Raw genomic sequence first — 18,130 nt, forward strand, 5'->3', positions numbered from 1 at the left:
TGTAAAGAGGTTGGAGGTGGTTGCTCAAGCTCATGCCGCATGGCTCCCACAAGCCACTCTTGAATTCCTGTATCAATAATTCAGAAACTTTTACTACTTTGTGACTAACCCCATGTTTTAATGTCCATGCTTGTGGAAAAGCACATGAACCTGACCTTTGTAGTTTGGAAGTAAACCATTTCAGGAAGTCTCATGCAAACTTATGCAGCTATCTCATGCTATCTAGAGTTGAGTCAAAGTTCATGCTGTGAAGTTAGCTTAGGATTGCAATTGGGTTACCCGGACATATACGGAATACTGCAGCCGACAGCAGTGACTGGGTGTAAAATCGGACAAATGTCCAGGAAAATCTGGGTGTATGGCAGCCTATGTTGGAAGTGCCGTTTTGGCCATCCCCCCCCCCCCGAAAAAAAGACAAAACAGCTGTTTTTCTTTTTTTCTTTTTTTGCATTTTTGCTCAAAAAAGTCAACAACTATGGGCAAAACTGAAGAACCTGCCATAGCATTTGAACATAACTAAGATAGAGGGAAGGTTACTCAAACAAAGCTATTCATACTATGTCTGCTCCTAAATCATTTCCTCAAGCCTTTACAATGTACATTACAGCGCTATCTTGGTTATCGAACAGCTTGGCTCCCAAACAAGTTGGCTCCCAAACACCACAAACCCGGAAGTAAGTGTTCCAGTTTGCAAACATTTTTTGGATGCCAAACTTCCGACACGGCTTCCTGGCTTCCAATGACGGGTAGGACGCTCCTGCAGCCAATTGAAAGCCGTGCCTTGGTTTTCAAATGGTTCCTGGAGTCGAACGGACTCCCAAAATGAATTAAGTTCAACAAGCAAAGTACATATGTACTCTCTCTCCCTCTCTCCCCCCTCTCTCTCTCTCTCTCTCTCTCACACACACACACAGAGAGAGAGAATTCTTTTCTAATAGCACAAACAGTGAACCCGTGATTCCTTAACTGCTTTAAACAATCATGGTCAAGGATGAAGGAATTAGCATTATAAGAACATCTTCAGAGTTGCCTTATTAGTCTTTCTGCAGCAAAAACAATACATAGTATTTTGGCACCTTAAAGACTTACAAATGTATTCTGCTCTGGTCAGACCTCACCTAGAGTACTGTGTCCAGTTCTGGGCACCACAATTCAAGAAGGACACTGACAAACTGGAACGTGTCCAGAGGAGGGCAACCAAAATGGTCAACGGCCTGGAAACGATGCCTTATGAGGAACGGCTAAGGGAGCTGGGCATGTTTAGCCTGGAGAAGAGGAGGTTAAGGGGTGATATGATAGCCATGTTCAAATATATAAAAGGATGTCACATAGAGGAGGGAGAAAGGTTGTTTTCTGCTGCTCCAGAGAAGCGGACACGGAGCAATGGATCCAAACTACAAGAAAGAAGATTCCACCTAAACATTAGGAAGAACTTCCTGACAGTAAGAGCTGTTCGACAGTGGAATTTGCTGCCAAGGAGTGTGGTGGAGTCTCCTACTTTGGAGGTCTTTAAGCAGAGGCTTGACAACCATATGTCAGGAGTGCTCTGATGGTGTTTCCTGCTTGGCAGGGGGTTGGACTCGATGGCCCTTGTGGTCTCTTCCAACTCTATGATTCTATGATTCTATGTGTTATTGTGAACCACACAACACTTTAAAAGATGCCTGCAGAGTTCTATAGTGGGATTGTAGAGAGGTAGATCAGAGGGATAAGAAATGCAGGTAAGTGCATTGTTACAGTAACTCCCTCTAACAATTATATTAACTGGGAGAGGGTCTCCATAGCAACACTGCCTATGAATTGCCCATTGTGACTCTGCTTTTAAGTAAGGCATTGACTTCACTGTCTACTTTATACTCCCACAGGTTACGAATAAAATAAGAAACCAGTTCAATGGCTCCTAAACAGCCACCAGGTAAATCCTTTCGGTTACTATTTTCTCTTCACAGGAACACAGAGATCTGCTGACTTGATATGTTCCCTCCAGTACATTGTACTGTAGACAATTGACAGAGCTGAAGTATTTCGGGCTGTTGCTCGATGTTTATTTTTATGTTGATCATCTCATCTCATCATATAACATTACTATACTCATCCTGTCTTTATATAGATAAGCCAGAGAAAGCTGAACCACCTGCAGGAGACAAGGCCGCAAAAGCACCAGGTCTGTATGCTCATTAGCACATGGAGGAGGAAGGAACACTAAAGGAAAGTTGTGATGGGGAGGACCAGAGTGTGGACAAGCATTTTCTATAGGTCCAGGGCATCCACCAAGTCCAACTGAGGAGCAATGAACTTGAGCTTGTGTCCACCATCTGCTGCTGGCAGTGAATAGCCCCAGCTTGAAATGAAAGCTCTCCTTGATGTGCCCTCACCCTCACTACAACCCATCCACTGCGGCAGCCCCTTCCACTTACTTGATGGAGGGCAGCCAGATGGAACTCCACAACCCCAATCTTCCCATGAGTATGCTGTGTCCTTGTCCCAGGCCAGGGTAACAGACACACTGAGGGTGTCCAATCCACTCTGCTAGTTGAGGATCAACTTCTCTACGTGAAGTCTCTCCTCAGCTCTACCTATCACTATAAGAACATTATGCTTAGCAGGCAGAGTGGGACACTTAATCTCAGGGTCATGGGTTTGAGCCCCACATTGGGGAAAGATTCATGCATTGCAGGGGGTTGGACTAGATGACCCTCGTAGACCCTTCCGCCTTCGTCTATTATTCTATGAGAACATAGCAAGAGCTTGCTGGGTCAGACCAAGGTCCTTCTGGTCCCAGGTGATGTCTCTTCATGCTCCTGAGGCCTCCAGACAGGGAACATGGCCAGAAAAGTATCTTCAAGAAGCAATACTTCCATGCCAGGTTCCTTCATCCACTTTACCTTCCAAGGGTCTGCCCCCCTGGCATTTCACAGTGGAGCAACCCCCCACCATGGGTTTAGGAAGCTGACTGCCATATGTTGATCTAGATGGGTTGCCAGAGATCATAAGGAATTTCTTGACTGGGGTGGCACTGGGATGTTGTCTGTTGATGGCTAAAGCAGTATTTTCTCTCCTCCTGTCCATCAAGGAGAACTAACACCTTTGCAGGAAAAAGTGAAAAAGTTCTTCGAATCTTCATATTCCCTGTATGTTGGCGCAGTGCTTGTGATGGGCTCCGTTATAGGGGCAATAATGCTGACCTATCTGTGTAAGTTCGAGTCTTCTAGGAAAATATAAAAGGGTAATGGGCAGAATTACAATTCACTCTTGCTTGCTTCATTTCAATGGAGACCTTTAAAAGGAAAGGATAGGTTCTGGTCTCCACTAAGCCCTTTCACCTCCTGATTTCAGTTGGTGAGATAAACATTTAATGTACTCTCTCCCATTGAAACCAGTAGCACCGTAGGCTTGTCCCTGAAGAAATGCTCAGAGACTTTTAACTCGTTTGTTAAAAAAAGGCAAAGGACTCCAGACGGTTAAGTCCAGTCACATAGAACTCTGGGGTTGCGGCGCTCATCCCACTTTACTGGCCGAGGCAGCCGACAGTTGTCCACAGACAGTTTTTCTGGGTCATGTGGCCAGCATGATTAAGCCACTTCTGGTGAAAACAGAGCAGAGCACGAAAACGCCGTTTATCTTCGTGCTGCAGTGGTACCTATTTATCGACTTGCACTGCATGCTTCCAAACTGTTAGGTTGGCAGGAGCTTGGACTGAGCAATGGCAGCTCACCCCATCATGGGATTCGAACCGACGACCTTCCAATCAGCAGGCCAAGGCTCAGTGGCTTAGACCACAGCACCACCCGTTTCCCAACTGGTTCTTCTGGGAGTTCTTCTGGAATGTGCCTTGCTCCTTTGTACTCAGACAATTAACCCCTTCCTTGGATGAGCACACTGCAACCTCTACCATCTGTTGTGGCCTAAGGTCTTCAAATCTGAGAAGTACCCAAAGCAGCTACACTACCTCACCGATGAAGCAGGTTTGGGGCCAGACTGTTGCTTTTGGGAGCCTGTAGAAAACTTTCCTAATGTTCATGGCCCAGCGTAAATATGTGCATTCAGCTGTTCCTTTCTTGACAAATCTGGACTGTGAGAGTGGGGTAGACCCGACCCTGGTCAGCCAAGTCAAGCCCACCTGGCGGCAGCTATCCTGCTACTGAAAGTGACTCAGTCAGGGGGAGGCAGGGGCATTCCGTTGGGGGGGGCAGCTGCACTGGGTGTCATTCCAAAGGGGGAGGACAAAATGCCGACCCCCAATCAGCAGTGTCTCCCGGGGTGCGCCCTACTCACTGTGCACCGACCCCAGCGGTATGCATCCCCCCAGGAAGCACGCCACCCCTACGGGTGGCATTCCATGCCCCCGGGGTGCGTGCCATGACCTCCGGGACACACACGACGTCCCCCGTGGGTGGCACACCCCACCCCCTGGGACGAGTGCCGCTCCAGGTACCGGAGCAGGTTGCTTCACCTCTGGGGGAAGGAGAGCTTCGCAAGGCTGAAATGCTTTCTTCAACTCCCAAGGGTATCGAGAGGCTGGAGTACCCACAGACGTCCTGGAGAACACCTCTGTCAAGTGTCAGGTGGAGGGAGGAGGGGATTCTAGGTCTCGATCTCCTTGTCAAGATGAGGAAGCCATCATGTCCATCTCCTGTAAGGGCCTGGCACCTCTGAAATTCAGAATACACCCCCACACACACACACACACACACTCATTCCTATATCCATCTATCTATGAAGATATTGGGCTAAGGACTCTAAATTAGATCTTGAGGCTTGAAAATGGACCTTCCTAGAAGAGAAATTCTTCCTTTACGAATTTTGGGAAGTACATTAAATATTGGAACATTTACGACAGAAGTCTCCTTCCAAATGCAACTTAATCCCTTCCAAAGGGGTGCTGGGGGAAGCAAAGCTATTCTCCCACATGTGTTGAACAACTTTCCCCATCATCACCTTTAGATGTTAAGGAAGTGCAAAGGAGAGCCATATTTGAAGAAGGAACGACAAAGATTGTGCAAATGATAGAAGACACCTTTCCGGATCTTTTTGAGGCAGATGGTAAGTCATATGTTACTTTTTGTCTGTACAGGAGCTCCTTCCACCATTTCTCCTCATTACTCAGTTCAGGGGAGTCGAAGAGGAATGGGTGGGTTGCCTCAAGCTCATTCTATTCTCAACTTCTCCATAAGCAGTGTGTGTGTGTGTGTGTGTGTGTGTGTGTGTGTGTGTGTGTGTGTGCCGTGTTGGTGGAAAAATATATTGATATAAGAGAGAAAATTTCTGAATTCCAATCGCCAAGTTTGGGGCAAGTACCCATTGGTGAGAGAACCCAGCAGAGATTTACAATCACAAAATATGCAGCAAATGTCAGCATGAAAGTATAGCCTGCTAGACCTTTAAAATAGGCTCTTCCAAGTGAGTTCCAAAGTTTCCCTCTTACCCTAGCATAGGAGGAGACCACACACTTGGTAATTTAAAGAATGCTTTGCTTACAAACTCTTCAAAGGTCAGATCCATGTGCTTCAGAAAAGGTGCCCGGCAGGGAAACTTGGCTTAGCAACAATGTGGAGGAATATCCTAGAGTATTGGTACAGGAACTCAAGAGTGGCTCATGAGGAGCATGTGGCTGAGCTTGAGCAATCAGATCAAACCAGGAAAACGTAGCTTAGCAACAATGTGGAGGAATTTCATAGAGTATTGGTACAGGAACTCAAAAGCTTGAGCTTGAGCAACCAGATCAAACCTCACCGCATACTGAGCTTCTCAAGTAGCCTGGGGAAAAACAATAGGCTTGATTACCTATTTCTTCCCAGTGTAGCTGAGTCTAGCAGGACAGCATACTCTATGGCTTGAACACCTTAATGCATTATTTAGAGTTAAGCATGTTGGTTATATGAGGCTGATTAACCTACGTTTTGGAGTTGCAGAGTTGGAAGGGATCACAAGGGTCTTCTAGCTCAACCCCATGCAGTGCAAGAATCTTTCACCCAATGGGGGGTTCAAATCCACAACCCTGAGATTAAGAGTCTCATGCTCTACTGACTGAGCTATCCAGAAGCTCCAGGAAAGGACTGCAGCTAAGTGGATGTGCAAATGCCATTGTTGTTGTTGTGTTAAAAAAGGCCCCAGTTTCAATTTTCAGCATCTCCAGGCAGAGGTGGGAATGACCTCTTTCAGAAGTCCTGGAGAGCCATTGCTAGTCAGCATAGACAATTCTCATCCAGATTAATGAATGGTCTGATTCTGTATAAGGCAACTTCCTAGGTTCCTATATATATGAAAGGTAAATATTAGATTTTGAGAAACATGGCTGTTCAGTATCTGTACATGGCTGTTGGAGATTCCTCCCGACTTCAATTGTTGCCACTCTCTTGGATATCACAAAATTCAAGAAAGCTGAGAATATATCTGCGGCAATATCCGAAGAGAAAAAGAAAATCAGTGAACTACAGCAGGCTATTAGTAAGTTACTCAGAAACCACTTTTATCGGTCAAGGTCAAGGTGCCAGAACCTTTGAGGCAATAGACGATTTCAGAACCATTGGGATGGACTTCTCTTTTCCATTACAGGCTAGAATGGCACATTCTGATGCCAATCCCGTTTTGAAATATCAGTCAGATTAGCACACCTGGAAACAGAGAATGGGTAGCTCTCTTCAGGTATTTTATGTGAGCACATGTGCAGAGGGCTGTAGGGATGAGCATACTAGCTCTGGCCCACTAGGGCTCTTTCCTGTGAAACTGCAGGGTGACGGTCTCAAGCTGCAAACCAGCAACATAGGGAAGGTCACAAGTTCTCTGTGTACTATGTAGAGGTTCTCTATCAGGTACAGGATTTTAAATAGTATGGACACAGTCAAAAGGCTATGTTGTTGAGCCTATGAGGGCCACTGCTCCATTACAGTGGAAACCTAGCCAGATGGGTGGGGTATAAATATATTATTATTATTATTATTATTATTATTATTATGGATGTCTGGTTAATCCCATAGTCCTTTGAGGACTGGTGCATTAGCATGTCTGTTGAGGCTTTTGTCCTGAGGGCCAAATACTGAACCTGACTCATGACTCAATTACCAGTCCCCACATGTCCTCCTTTTCATGCTAAGGGAATTCATCCTGAGCCTGTGAAGTAAGAAAAAAGTATTTTCCTTCCCATCATGTCAGTACTACAGCTTTTGTTTCCTATATTTTCTTTCCTACTGTTCAAATGGTGGGTCGTTCTAGGTTTTTTGGTATATACTCTGTACTCAAAAACAGTTCTGAAACTGTCTAGAAGGAATTGGCTACAGCAAGGTCAAATTTCACAGAAGACCTGGTGGAGCTCCCTTGCACCTCTCAGTCTGTGCTAGTGAATTTTTAATGGATGCAAAAAGAGAAAGAGGGAAGGAAATGAATGGTACTTCTCAGACCAAATAAGCTATGCACAGATCCCTGAGCAAAGAAGTTATATGCTGACAAGGCCTCACTCCTGTCAGCAATCATGCTGCAGCATTCAGCACCAACTGCAGTGTGTAGCCAGTGGGTCCTAGTGGGTCTTTGAGGACAATGCTAGATTTTCTTCAGTGGGGGTGGTTCCCCCACCCAAGCTGCTCCCAAGGTTCCCCCTAATATCAGTGTTTTAAACTCTGCAGAGTCCTACAACCTGGCTTCTACTACAACCTCACTTGTCCTTTCTCTCTTTTTGTTCCTCTCACATTCTGGGCATTGCTCAAAGGTGACATTCACCACAGGTTACGTGAGGAATGGATTGTTTGGCATGGAGCCCTATATTTATTTGACTTCATTGCCACCCCAAGGACTTGGAAACAGTGCATACATTACTGCGAAAGGATGAAATACGATACAAAATTGTTATGTGTTGAAACTGAGGAGGAGCAGGTGAGCAGATCATGCAATAAATTCTTAAGGGACAATGGAGGAGTGTGACTTTGGGGGTAGATTTCAGCGTCTGCCGTGGTTGTAGAGACTGATAAGGGACAGACATGAGACCTGGGAAACCGGGATTTGAATCCCCACACTGCCATGAAATAATAAAAAAGCATACTAACAGACAGCCTAATAATAAAACAATCATAATAACAGTCCTCTCCCCCACACTTTTACAGGCTATAGATTACTTTACAGCCTGGGGAAAGAGGAATGGTTTTGCCCGATGCCTAAAGGCATGTAATGATGGCGCCAGAGAAGCCTCTCTGGGATGAACATTCCATAATTGGGAGCCACCACAGAAAAGGCCCCTTCTCTTTTTGCAATCCTTCTTACCTCTCTGGGACATTGCAGAGGGCCTCAGATGACAAGCACGGGGTATGGTGGGTTCCTAAGGGGAGAGGCAATCCTTAAGGTATTGGCTCCTGAGCCATGTAAAGCTTTATAGGTCAACACCAGCACTTTGATTTGGACTACTAATCACCAGCCAGTGCAGTTGTGCCCTGATTGGTGTTACATGCGCAAACCAGCTTGTTCTGGTAATCAATCTGCCCATTGCATTTCTGCCAGCTAAAGTTTCCTGCTCTTCAATGAGACCAAGACGTAGGCATTTTTGCTCCTTCGTTTCCTCCTTATCTAGACTTTCTTCTTTTCTGTGATGTAGGCCTTTGCTGTAGCCATAGTGAAGCCCAGACCGACCGATTATTTTATTGGAATTTCCCTGGTAGGCTCAGAATGGCGCTGCTATCAAAAGGGCTTTCGCATCGAAACTCTGTAAGTCCAAACTCCTCATCTGGGAACTTTCATAACCAATAAGTATTTGAAGAGAGCCAAGATGTTTATGTGTTTATATTGTTCTTTATTATGATGGTTTATTTTATAGACCAATTCGTTTCCAGAGAGCTTCAAAGTGCTTTACAAAATACAAAATTAAAATAGAAAAGAAGAAAATGTACGGGCAGGAAAGGTGTGATTAAATGAGCCTCTCACACCACCTTTGTTGCCAAGCTGCAACACAACAACCCTTCAGTGCAACCAGTGGGATTTATTCTCTGGCCGTTGCTGCCACCACCCTTCCACTTCCTCCAGCACTCCAGAGGGTAGGGACCTGGGGTGACCAAAGCAATTGCTTTTCAGTCGGGCCTGAAGTGGATGAGTCCAGTTGGTGGCACTGGCTCAAGGGCGATGCTGACATCGGTTATGGGCCCAGTCGTCGTTCCAGTCGTCTGCCCAGTTGCTGTTCCAGTCATCCCAGTCGTCCCAGTCGCCAAAGGTTTGTGTTGCTGATTGCCGGATGGCAGAACGGAGGCTGCATGTTGGACTGATTTGTGGTGCCCAGAAGCAGAGCTGTTTTGGAGCAGAGTGTTCAAGCTGCCGCTGTTGCTGCTGCTTGATTTATGGAGGTATGTTGCTGACTGCCAAAGAAAGAAGATAGCATTCCTGTTTGCCTGTTAATTGCGCTCTGAGTGGGAGAGAGAGTGGCTGAAGGAGTCCAAGGCTTTATCTGTGTTGCACGAGGGAAGTGTCTTGCTTTAAGTAATTGCAGACATGGCCTGTGCACATCCTGGCCAGATGGCTCTGTCCTTTCCTCTCCTCACGCCTGAAACCTATGCAGTTTGGCAGGTCAATATGAAAGCGCTTTTACAGAGGGAAAAGCTATTCTACACTATAGAAGACGACCCTCCCGATAAGGGTGATGATGATTGGCCTGAGTGGCATGCTGCAGACATGAAAGCCCGAGGGACAATTGTTTTGAGTGTTGCAGACCACTTGTTGGTGAACTTAGAGGGTCAAGAGACTGCACGAGCTGTTTGGCATAAACTGAGGGATATGCATTTGAGGCAGAATGCTGGTTCCAGTGTAATTTTCTTCAAGAAGCTGTGCAGGCTGCAGTTGGAGAAAGGTGGTGATTTGCCTAGCTATCCATCTCAGTTAAAATGCCTCAGACAGGACCTTGTTCAGGGAGACCTGGCTATTTCAGAGGCTGTGTTTGCAATGCTAATGATAAATAGCCTAGATGAGTCTTATGATGGAGTAGCTGCCCAGATTTCTACGATGCCTTCTGACCGACTAACAGAAGATTATGTGGCTAGCGTGCTCTTGAATGAGTGGGATCGCAGACAGGCTGTTAGAGAAAGCCAAGACAATGGTGCTGTTAAAAATGTGCTTGCAAATGTGCCTGAGTTTTCAGCAGGGGAAAGTGAAAGTGAAACTGCTGCTGTTAAAGCTTTGAAATTGAAGCGGTGCTTTTCATGTGGAGCACAAAGCCATTTGAGTTTCCAGTGCAGCAATAAATCTTCAAAGGAGGGAAACTTCAAAGGCAGAGGGGGAGGAGGACGAAATCCCCAAGCACCTGCTACTTCAAAGGCTTTGATCTCTCGCTGCTCCAATCAACGTGGGCAGAGTTTCTTTGTAGTCGACTCTGGCTGTTCCAACTACGTGGCCAAACATGAAAGTCTCTTTGTTCAGCTTGAGAAGCAAGAGAAAGAAATTCATCAAGCAGATGGGACTGTTCTCACGACTTTGGCTAAGGGAACTGTGATTTTAAAGACCCTGAATGCTACTATTAAGAATGTCCTGTATGCTCCTCATATTCAGGACAATTTGTTGAGTGTTTCCCAGCTTGATCGTCAGGGGTTTAGGGTGGTGTTTGCTAAATCTCGTTGTGAAATTTGTCGAGATGGCAAGCTGATTCTGTATGCAAAATGTGAAAATGGTTTGTACCAATTGCCTTTTGTTTCAGGTACAACTGCAAAAGCAACTGAGAAAGAGTGTTGCAATTTATCTGTTGATAAGAATGAGAAGTTGCATGACCAATGTATTCAGGGTGTGCCACCAAAAGGGTTTTCTAAAGAGTTCGCTAAGGCTGCGGTCACAAGTAACTCTGGTGTGGTCTTTGAACCAGCCAATTATAAGGAAGTTAAAAATCTATCTGCAAAAGATGCAGAACCTTGGCTGAATGCCATGAGAGCTGAGTTGAATTCCCTGAAACAGAACAATACTTGGGAATTGGTTTCAGCAGAACCAGGTATGAAGTGTGTAGACAGTAGGTGGGTCTACAAGGTAAAGACTGATCAGAGCGGAAAGGTAGTCAGATATAAAGCCAGATTAGTGGCGAGAGGTTTTTCTCAGACACTTGATCAGGATTACCATGAAACGTATTCTCCAACAGTAAGGTTTGAAAGTGTTAGACTGTTGTTGAAGATAGCTGCCGAAGAGGGTATGACGATTTCCCATCATGACGTCAATACTGCGTTTTTGTATGGCGTTCTAAATGAGAATATCTATATGTCACCTCCAGATCATGTGCAGATAAAAGAAGGAATGGTTTGCAAGTTGAAAAAATCCCTGTATGGTTTGAAACAGAGTGCATGGTGCTGGCACACCAAGCTAACTGAAGTGCTGTTCTCCTTAGGTTTTGTGCAAGGAAAGGCTGATTCGTGTGTTTTTGTTAAAGAGTCCAATCAGCATAAGCTTTATTGCATCTGTTTTGTAGATGACATATTATTTGTGTGGAAGAATGAAAACATCTACAAAAGCACTTTGGCAAAGTTGCAAAAGCATTTTGATTTAAAAGACCTAGGAGAAGTTAGCAATTATCTCTCTCTTGAGATTGAGAGAAATGCACAGGGTGACGTTTTGGTGCATCAGTCACGTAAGATCACTGATGTTATAGAGAAGCTGAACCTGACTGATGCAAATCCTGCGGATACCCCTATGGTCGCAGGTTATCAGCATGACACAAATGTTGAGGTTTTTCCTGATGTAACACTTTTCAGAAGTGTGTTGGGTAAACTTAATTTCATAGCAAGATGTTCAAGGCCAGACATTGCAGTGAGTGTGAATTTAATCAGCAGGTATGCCAATCAACCCACAGTTCAAGACTGGAAAGCACTAAAACGGATAGCAAGATATTTAAAAGGAACTGTGGATTACAGATTGAGACTTACAAGTCAAAAGTCTGGAGGTCTCGAGATCTATGCTGATGCCAGTTTCGGAAGTGACACAATGGATGGCAAAAGCACATCAGGAGTGTGTTATCTGTACAATCAATGTCTTTTTGATTGGTGTTGCAGAAAGCAGGCAACAGTAAGCTTAAGTTCCTGCGAGGCAGAGCTTAATGCTTTAACTCTTTCCCTGATGGATATAGAAGAAGAAGAAGAAGAAGAAGAAGAGTTTGGATTTGATATCCCGCCTTTCACTCCCCTTCAGGAGTCTCAAAGCGGCTAACATTCTCCTTTCCCTTCCTCCCCCACAACAAACACTCTGTGAGGTGAGTGGGGCTGAGAGACTTCACAGAAGTGTGACTGGCCCAAGGTCACCCAGCAGCTGCATGTGGAGGAGCGGGGAATTGAACCCGGTTCACCAGATTACGAGTCCACTGCTCTTAACCACTACACCACACTGGCTCTCTACATACACTCTACATATAGAGTGGTTGCAGCAACTGTTTAATGACATAAAAGTGAAGGTCGCTTTTCCTGTTCAGGTTTATCAGGATAATAAAGCATGTATAACGTTGCTCCGCTCAGAGGGATGTAAACAAAGGACAAAATATCTGCTAATCAAGCTAGATCGAGCTAGAGAATGTATTCAAAATGGTATTGTAAAAGTGCCATATATGCCAGGGAAAAAGATACCTGCAGATATGTTAACAAAGGTTGTAAGCAGAGAACAACTTTTTTTATAAGATATTTATTAAGATTTTCAAAGTATTACAAAAGAAAAAAGAAAAAAAAAGAAAAAATACAAAACAAAAAAAATGGTTAAAATCAACTCCATCTTTCCATTACTTATTTTTCATTAGCTTATTTCCTGGACTTCCTCACGCCTCCCTTTTTTGTATTCCAATTCGGTTTGTTGGTTCAGCAAATCCCTACCCTCTTTGTTTATCCTAGTCTTTAATTTTAAAATATTATGACATTAAGTTTTTACCTAAATAATCCATTTTTCATATTCCCTTATATTACAGCTGAAAACCACTTAATTTCTATCCAACATCATTCTAACATTCATCAATTTTACAAAATTTCTGTAGATAGTCTTTAAATTTCTTCCAATCTTCTTCCACCGACTCTTCTCCCTGGTCTCAGATTCTGCCAGTCATTTCCGCCAGTTCCATATAGTCCATCACCTTCATCTGCCATTCTTCCAGAGTGGGTAGCTCTTGTGTCTTCCAGTACTTTGCAATAAGTATTCTTGCTGCTGTTGTGGCATACATAAAAAAAGTTCTGTCCTTCTTTGGCACCAATTGGCCAACTATGCCCAGGAGAAAGGCCTCTGGTTTCTTCAAGAAGGTATATTTAAATACCTTTTTCAATTCATTATAGATCATCTCCCAGAAAGCCTTAATCCTTGGGCATGTCCACCAAAGGTGAAAGAATGTATCTTTAGTTTCTTTACATTTCCAACATTTATTATTGGGCAAATGATAGATTTTTGCAAGCTTGACTGGGGTCATGTACCACCTGTATACCATTTTCATAATATTCTCTCTTAAGGCATTGCATGTTGTAAACTTCATACCCGTGGTCCATAACTGTTCCCAGTCAGCCATCATTATGTTATGTCCAACATCCTGTGCCCATTTAATCATAGCAGATTTCACCGTTTCATCCTGAGTATTCCATTTCAACAGCAAGTTATACATTCTTGAAAAATTCTTAGTTTTGGGTTCTAACAGTTCTGTTTCCAATTTTGATTTTTCCACCTGGAAGCCAATTTTCTTGTCCAGATTATATGCCTCCATTATCTGATAATAATGAAGCCAATCTCGCACTTTGTTTTTTAATTTCTCAAAACTCTGCAATTTCAGTCTATCTCCATCTTGTTCCAAAATTTCCCAATATTTCGGCCATTTGGCCTCCATATTGAGCCTTTTCAGAGCTTTCGCTTCCATCGGTGACAACCAGCTTGGGGTTTTATTTTCCAATAAATCCTTATATCTTATCCAGACATTAAACAGTGCTTTCCTGACAATATGATTTTTAAATGCTTTATGTGCTTTGACCTTATCATACCACAGATATGCATGCCATCCAAATACGTTGTTAAAACCTTCTAAATCCAAAATGTCTGTATTTTCAGGAAGTCGCCATTCTTTCAACCAGCAAAAAGCTGCTGATTCATAGTAAAGTTTAAAGTCTGGCAGGGCAAATCCACCCCTTTCCACCCCTTTCCTTTGCATCAGTTAATATCTTAAATTTTATTCTGGGCTTCTTGCCCTGCCAGACAAATCTAGAAATATCTCTCTGCCACTTCTTGAAACAGTCCATCTTGTCCACAATTTGCAATGTTTGAAACAAAAACAACATTCTAGGCAATACATTCATTTTTATCGCAGCAATACGGCCTAGCAGTGAAAGCTTCAAATTTCTAAGTCTTTTTTCACTTCCGTCCAACATTTTTCATAATTGTCTTTAAATAAGTTCCCATTTTTGGCTGTCATATTAATCCCCAGGTATTTCACTTTCTTAACCACTGTCAAACCTGTCTCATTCTGAAACCTCTCTCTCTCAATCGGTGTTAAATTTTTCTCTAAAACCTTGGTTTTTAACTTGTTCAGTTTAAATCCTGCCACCTGACCAAATTCTTGAATTAATTCTAAAACCCTTTTAGTACTAGATTCTGGCTCCTGTAGCGTCAATACTAAGGCATCTGCGAATGCTCTCAATTTGTACTGTTTAGCTCCGACCTGTATACCTTTAACCCGCTGGTCCCTTCTAATCATGTTCAGCAAAACCTCCAGGACCGATATAAAAAGCAATGGGGAAATTGGGCAACCTTGTCTTGTCTCTTTTTCTATCTTAAATTCTTCCGTCGCCACATTATTTACAATTAGTTTAGCCTTTTGTTCTGAATAAATTGCACTTATACCGTTTTCAAAACCTTGGCCTACCCCCATCCCCTGTAAGTTCTTCTTCATAAAACTCCAAGAGATATTATCAAAAGCTTTCTCCACGTCCACAAATATCAAAACTGCTTTAGTATTTATGTTCACTTCTAGTTTTTCCAGAATATCAATTATATTCCTCAAATTGTCAGACAAGTGTCTTCCCAGGAGAAAGCCCGCTTGGTCTTTATGAATCTCTTCCATCAACACTTTTTTTCAATCTCTTGGCCAAAATGACATTTCAGCAGAGAACAACTTTTGGAGTGTGTGTGTAAATTGCAGTTATGTTTAGATTCTTGAATGGTTGGATGAAATGGGGGAGGATGAGGAGATTTCACCCCTCCCATATCCAAGAATCTGCTGATTTTCTCTGCTGATTCTCCAGAGAGGAGGGGGTGGTTTTCTGCTCCCTACTTATTCCGCTCTAGCACCACATCAAAGTGCAGTGTCAGAGAGAGTGTTAGAGAGAGATCGTGTGTATAGATAAGGTTGCTGCTAAGAGCAACTGCAGACACTCAGTGCAGTTCAGCATTTTTCGTTTAGACCTCATTTAGCTCTGTATATAGTTGTGTATTATAGTTGTAGATAGAATAAAGAAGATATTCTACAGAGCTGCTCTCCGAGTCGTTTATGCTCTGCTATACACTGGTATACTCTGCTGTGCAACGACTGTATTCTTGTGGAAGTGAATCCGGTGCTCACAGCTCTAAGCTGTGAGTCCACAGCACTTAGACCTGTTCCTGTGAGAAGGTGGTCTCTGGAAGTGCTACCCCAGATCGCCTGGCCCAGTCGAGGCTGAAGTGGATGAGTCCAGTTGGTGGCACTGGCTCAAGGGCAATGCTGACAGGGTGCACCAAAGCAATTGCTTTTCAAGCTTCTCTGATGCTTTACCAGGAATGTCCAAAGTCAGGCCCAGGGGCCTAATCCAGCCCGCCGGTTAGTTTAATATGGCCCATGCAGCAGTTTATATTCTGGGGTAAAATCCTTAAAAAAACTAAACAACTTCAATCCAAAAAAAAAGACAACTTTGGTCGGTCCTCACGCACGTTCACTTCATCAAATCTGGCCCTCTTTGAAAAATGTTTGGACACCCCTGCTTCAATCAGAGTGCAAAGGCAGCCCACACTCTGCATGTTGGGAATCCTGGAAGCCAAGACCCAAGTGTGGGGTGAGTACTCTTTGATGAGAGAACCCCAGCAGAGATTTGAGATAGCAAAAGATGCAGCAAATAAAAGTGTGGCAATGTCGGCTGTAAACCCTTAAAAATGTCCTCTTTCCAGTGTACTCCAAAGTATCCCACTTTCAAAGGTTCTTCCCAACTTCCCTAGCACAAACATAGAGCACACATTTAGTAAGTCATAAAATGACTTTCTGCTTTCAAATCAGATGCTCTGCTACTGAACTGTGGCACTTGCCAATGGTAGACACTCCTCCCACAACCCCTGTTCCCTCTCTGTCTTCTCCTGCTTTGTTCTCTGAATGGACAAAAGACAAAGACTGGAAAATGCTACTATCAAATTGCCTGGTGGACCTGATTAGGACCGTCCTCTTGCAAAAGGAGTGTATTAGGATTGCCCTCTCTGTAAGCTGTGTGTGCTGGGCCCGGGGATAACCCGAGCAACGCGGTCCAGGTCCAGTCCTGAATCAGTCTGACAGGCCAAGGCAGGAAACGAGGCAGGAAACCAGGCTAGGTCAGGCACAGGGTCTCAGGCAGGTTCCAGCAAACAGCAATGTTGCTCCCGCAACCTGGGGCGGGGTCCGACAGCCTTTTATCTTTGTCAGGGTAACAGCCAGTCCTGATCCCCCGGTGACTCACCTCCCTGACTCGCCCAAAGGCAAGCACTCCTCCTGCAAGTACTCAGGTCTCTCCTTCTCTCAGACCTTAGTCTCTGCATCTCGGGAGATGTCGGTGGGTTAATGGACCCAAGGACTGCCTCAGCCTCTCTTGACCCAACTGGTAGTGGAGCAGCTGTAAGTGATGGCCCAGCTGAAGGCAACGAGGTCATCCCTGCATCTGGAGCCAGGGCAGGCTCAGGCCACTGACACGGACCAGCTGGTGCTTGTTGCAGGAGAACCTGTGCAGACTGGGGCTCTTCAGAATCAGGCCCCAGACTAGGTTCAGATGCGACCTGAGGCAAAGGATCCGGTGCGGATTGAGACTCCTCTAATTCCAAGTACGAGCCCGAGTCCCAGGCCATCACACCTTGCAACTTTGTCACAGGTGAGGCACTGCCTTGGAAAGGAGGCTTAGCCTGTATTTTTCCACTGGCCTGCAATCTTCCCTTCAACACTCCAAATAATCAAAATCCTACCATTTATTAATTTATAGGGTTTGCCTGCAAGAATATTTCCCCCCCTTATTTTCCTGAGGAAAGCACAATAAGTGCTGGTTGGATGTACATGTTTCTGCAGGCTAGCACATGATTTGCCTTCCAATCAAATAATAATAATAATAATAATAATAATACCCCACCCATCGGCTAGTTTCCCCCAACCACTCTGGGCAGCTCACAGCATATATCAAAACATAAAAAAGCAATCATTACAAACTTCTTGATACAGGGAATAAAATGAGACTCATCTGGTGTTGGTGGTAGTGCAGAAAGTCTGTAAGCTCTGACTACAGGGTAGGGCAGAGAGGCAGGGGAGTCTGCTAGACCAAAAGAGAATTCTCCTCTGAATGTTACTCCTCTGGGTTACTGCAAAAATAATGAATAAGTGTGTGGAGGATAGGCAAGTATTTGATTCTAAGAGGTACATAATAAAATAAGTATTCAGACTGAGTAGTTTCTCCTCTCCTTTTCAGCTACTGGGATAGTCAACGTCCAAGAAATAAAGGTCCTGCAAAGCCAGATACAACCAACTGTGTCATCATCACAAGGGGCTGCGACAAAATTTATTACTGTTGGCATGATGTTTTGTGCCAAGGCTTAAAACGGTGCGTCTGCAAAAGGAAACCTATTAAAAAGTGGATGAAATAATTGATAATCTGCACTCTATACCACCTTGTCAATCCTGCTATTCCGAGGCTGGAAAAGAGCCATTGTTTTACACCTGCAAAGGCTTAGTTGGGCAGTGAAATAAAGTGTAGAAGAATTCAGTAATAGCCCATGTATGTTTCTTTTCTTTTTAAAATTGTATTTGCTTAACTGAAAGAAACAAAAGAAACAGTCTTCATCATCCATTCATAAAAAAGTACACAACAAATCAAGTAATAGAAAAAGGAGGGAAATCTAATAAATAGAATAAAGAATATCTTCTTTCTTTACATACAACTTCCCATCTACTCCATATTTCACATATTCATTATTAACTTCTTGCCAA

General features: G+C 44.0%; 1 protein-coding gene across 2 annotated transcripts; it reads left to right on the forward strand.

Moving 5' to 3' along the window:
* Positions 1 to 1,813: 1,813 nt before the first annotated feature.
* Positions 1,814 to 17,906, forward strand: LOC309540067 (uncharacterized protein). Of its 2 annotated transcripts, XM_082236712.1 has the most exons (8): positions 1,814 to 1,915; positions 2,111 to 2,164; positions 3,074 to 3,193; positions 4,945 to 5,042; positions 6,360 to 6,447; positions 7,703 to 7,866; positions 8,579 to 8,688; positions 17,613 to 17,906. In XM_082236712.1, the coding sequence occupies exons 1-8, from the start codon at positions 1,894 to 1,896 to the stop codon at positions 17,785 to 17,787; spliced, it is 831 nt and encodes a 276-aa protein (XP_082092838.1). In that variant the 5' UTR covers positions 1,814 to 1,893; the 3' UTR covers positions 17,788 to 17,906. The 2 variants fall into 2 exon arrangements, with proteins under 2 accessions (XP_082092838.1, XP_082092837.1); XM_082236711.1 differs by lacking the exons at positions 1,814 to 1,915; positions 2,111 to 2,164 and adding an exon at positions 2,240 to 2,466.
* Positions 17,907 to 18,130: the final 224 nt, after the last annotated feature.

The sequence above is a fragment of the Podarcis vaucheri genome (genome assembly GCF_965113315.1).
Source record: "Podarcis vaucheri genome assembly, chromosome: 9".
Lineage (NCBI taxonomy): Eukaryota > Metazoa > Chordata > Lepidosauria > Squamata > Lacertidae > Podarcis > Podarcis vaucheri.

What these genes read in the sequence shown, in the direction of transcription:
- LOC309540067 (XM_082236711.1), top strand. Translation starts at nt 2,364, where the DNA reads ATGTGCCCTCACCCTCACTACAACCCATCCACTGCGGCAGCCCCTTCC. An exon ending in CAACCCCAATCTTCCCATGA is followed by an intron (nt 2,467 to 3,073) that starts GTATGCTGTGTC and finishes CTGTCCATCAAG; the next exon opens with GAGAACTAACACCTTTGCAG. An exon ending in AATAATGCTGACCTATCTGT is followed by an intron (nt 3,194 to 4,944) that starts GTAAGTTCGAGT and finishes CATCACCTTTAG; the next exon opens with ATGTTAAGGAAGTGCAAAGG.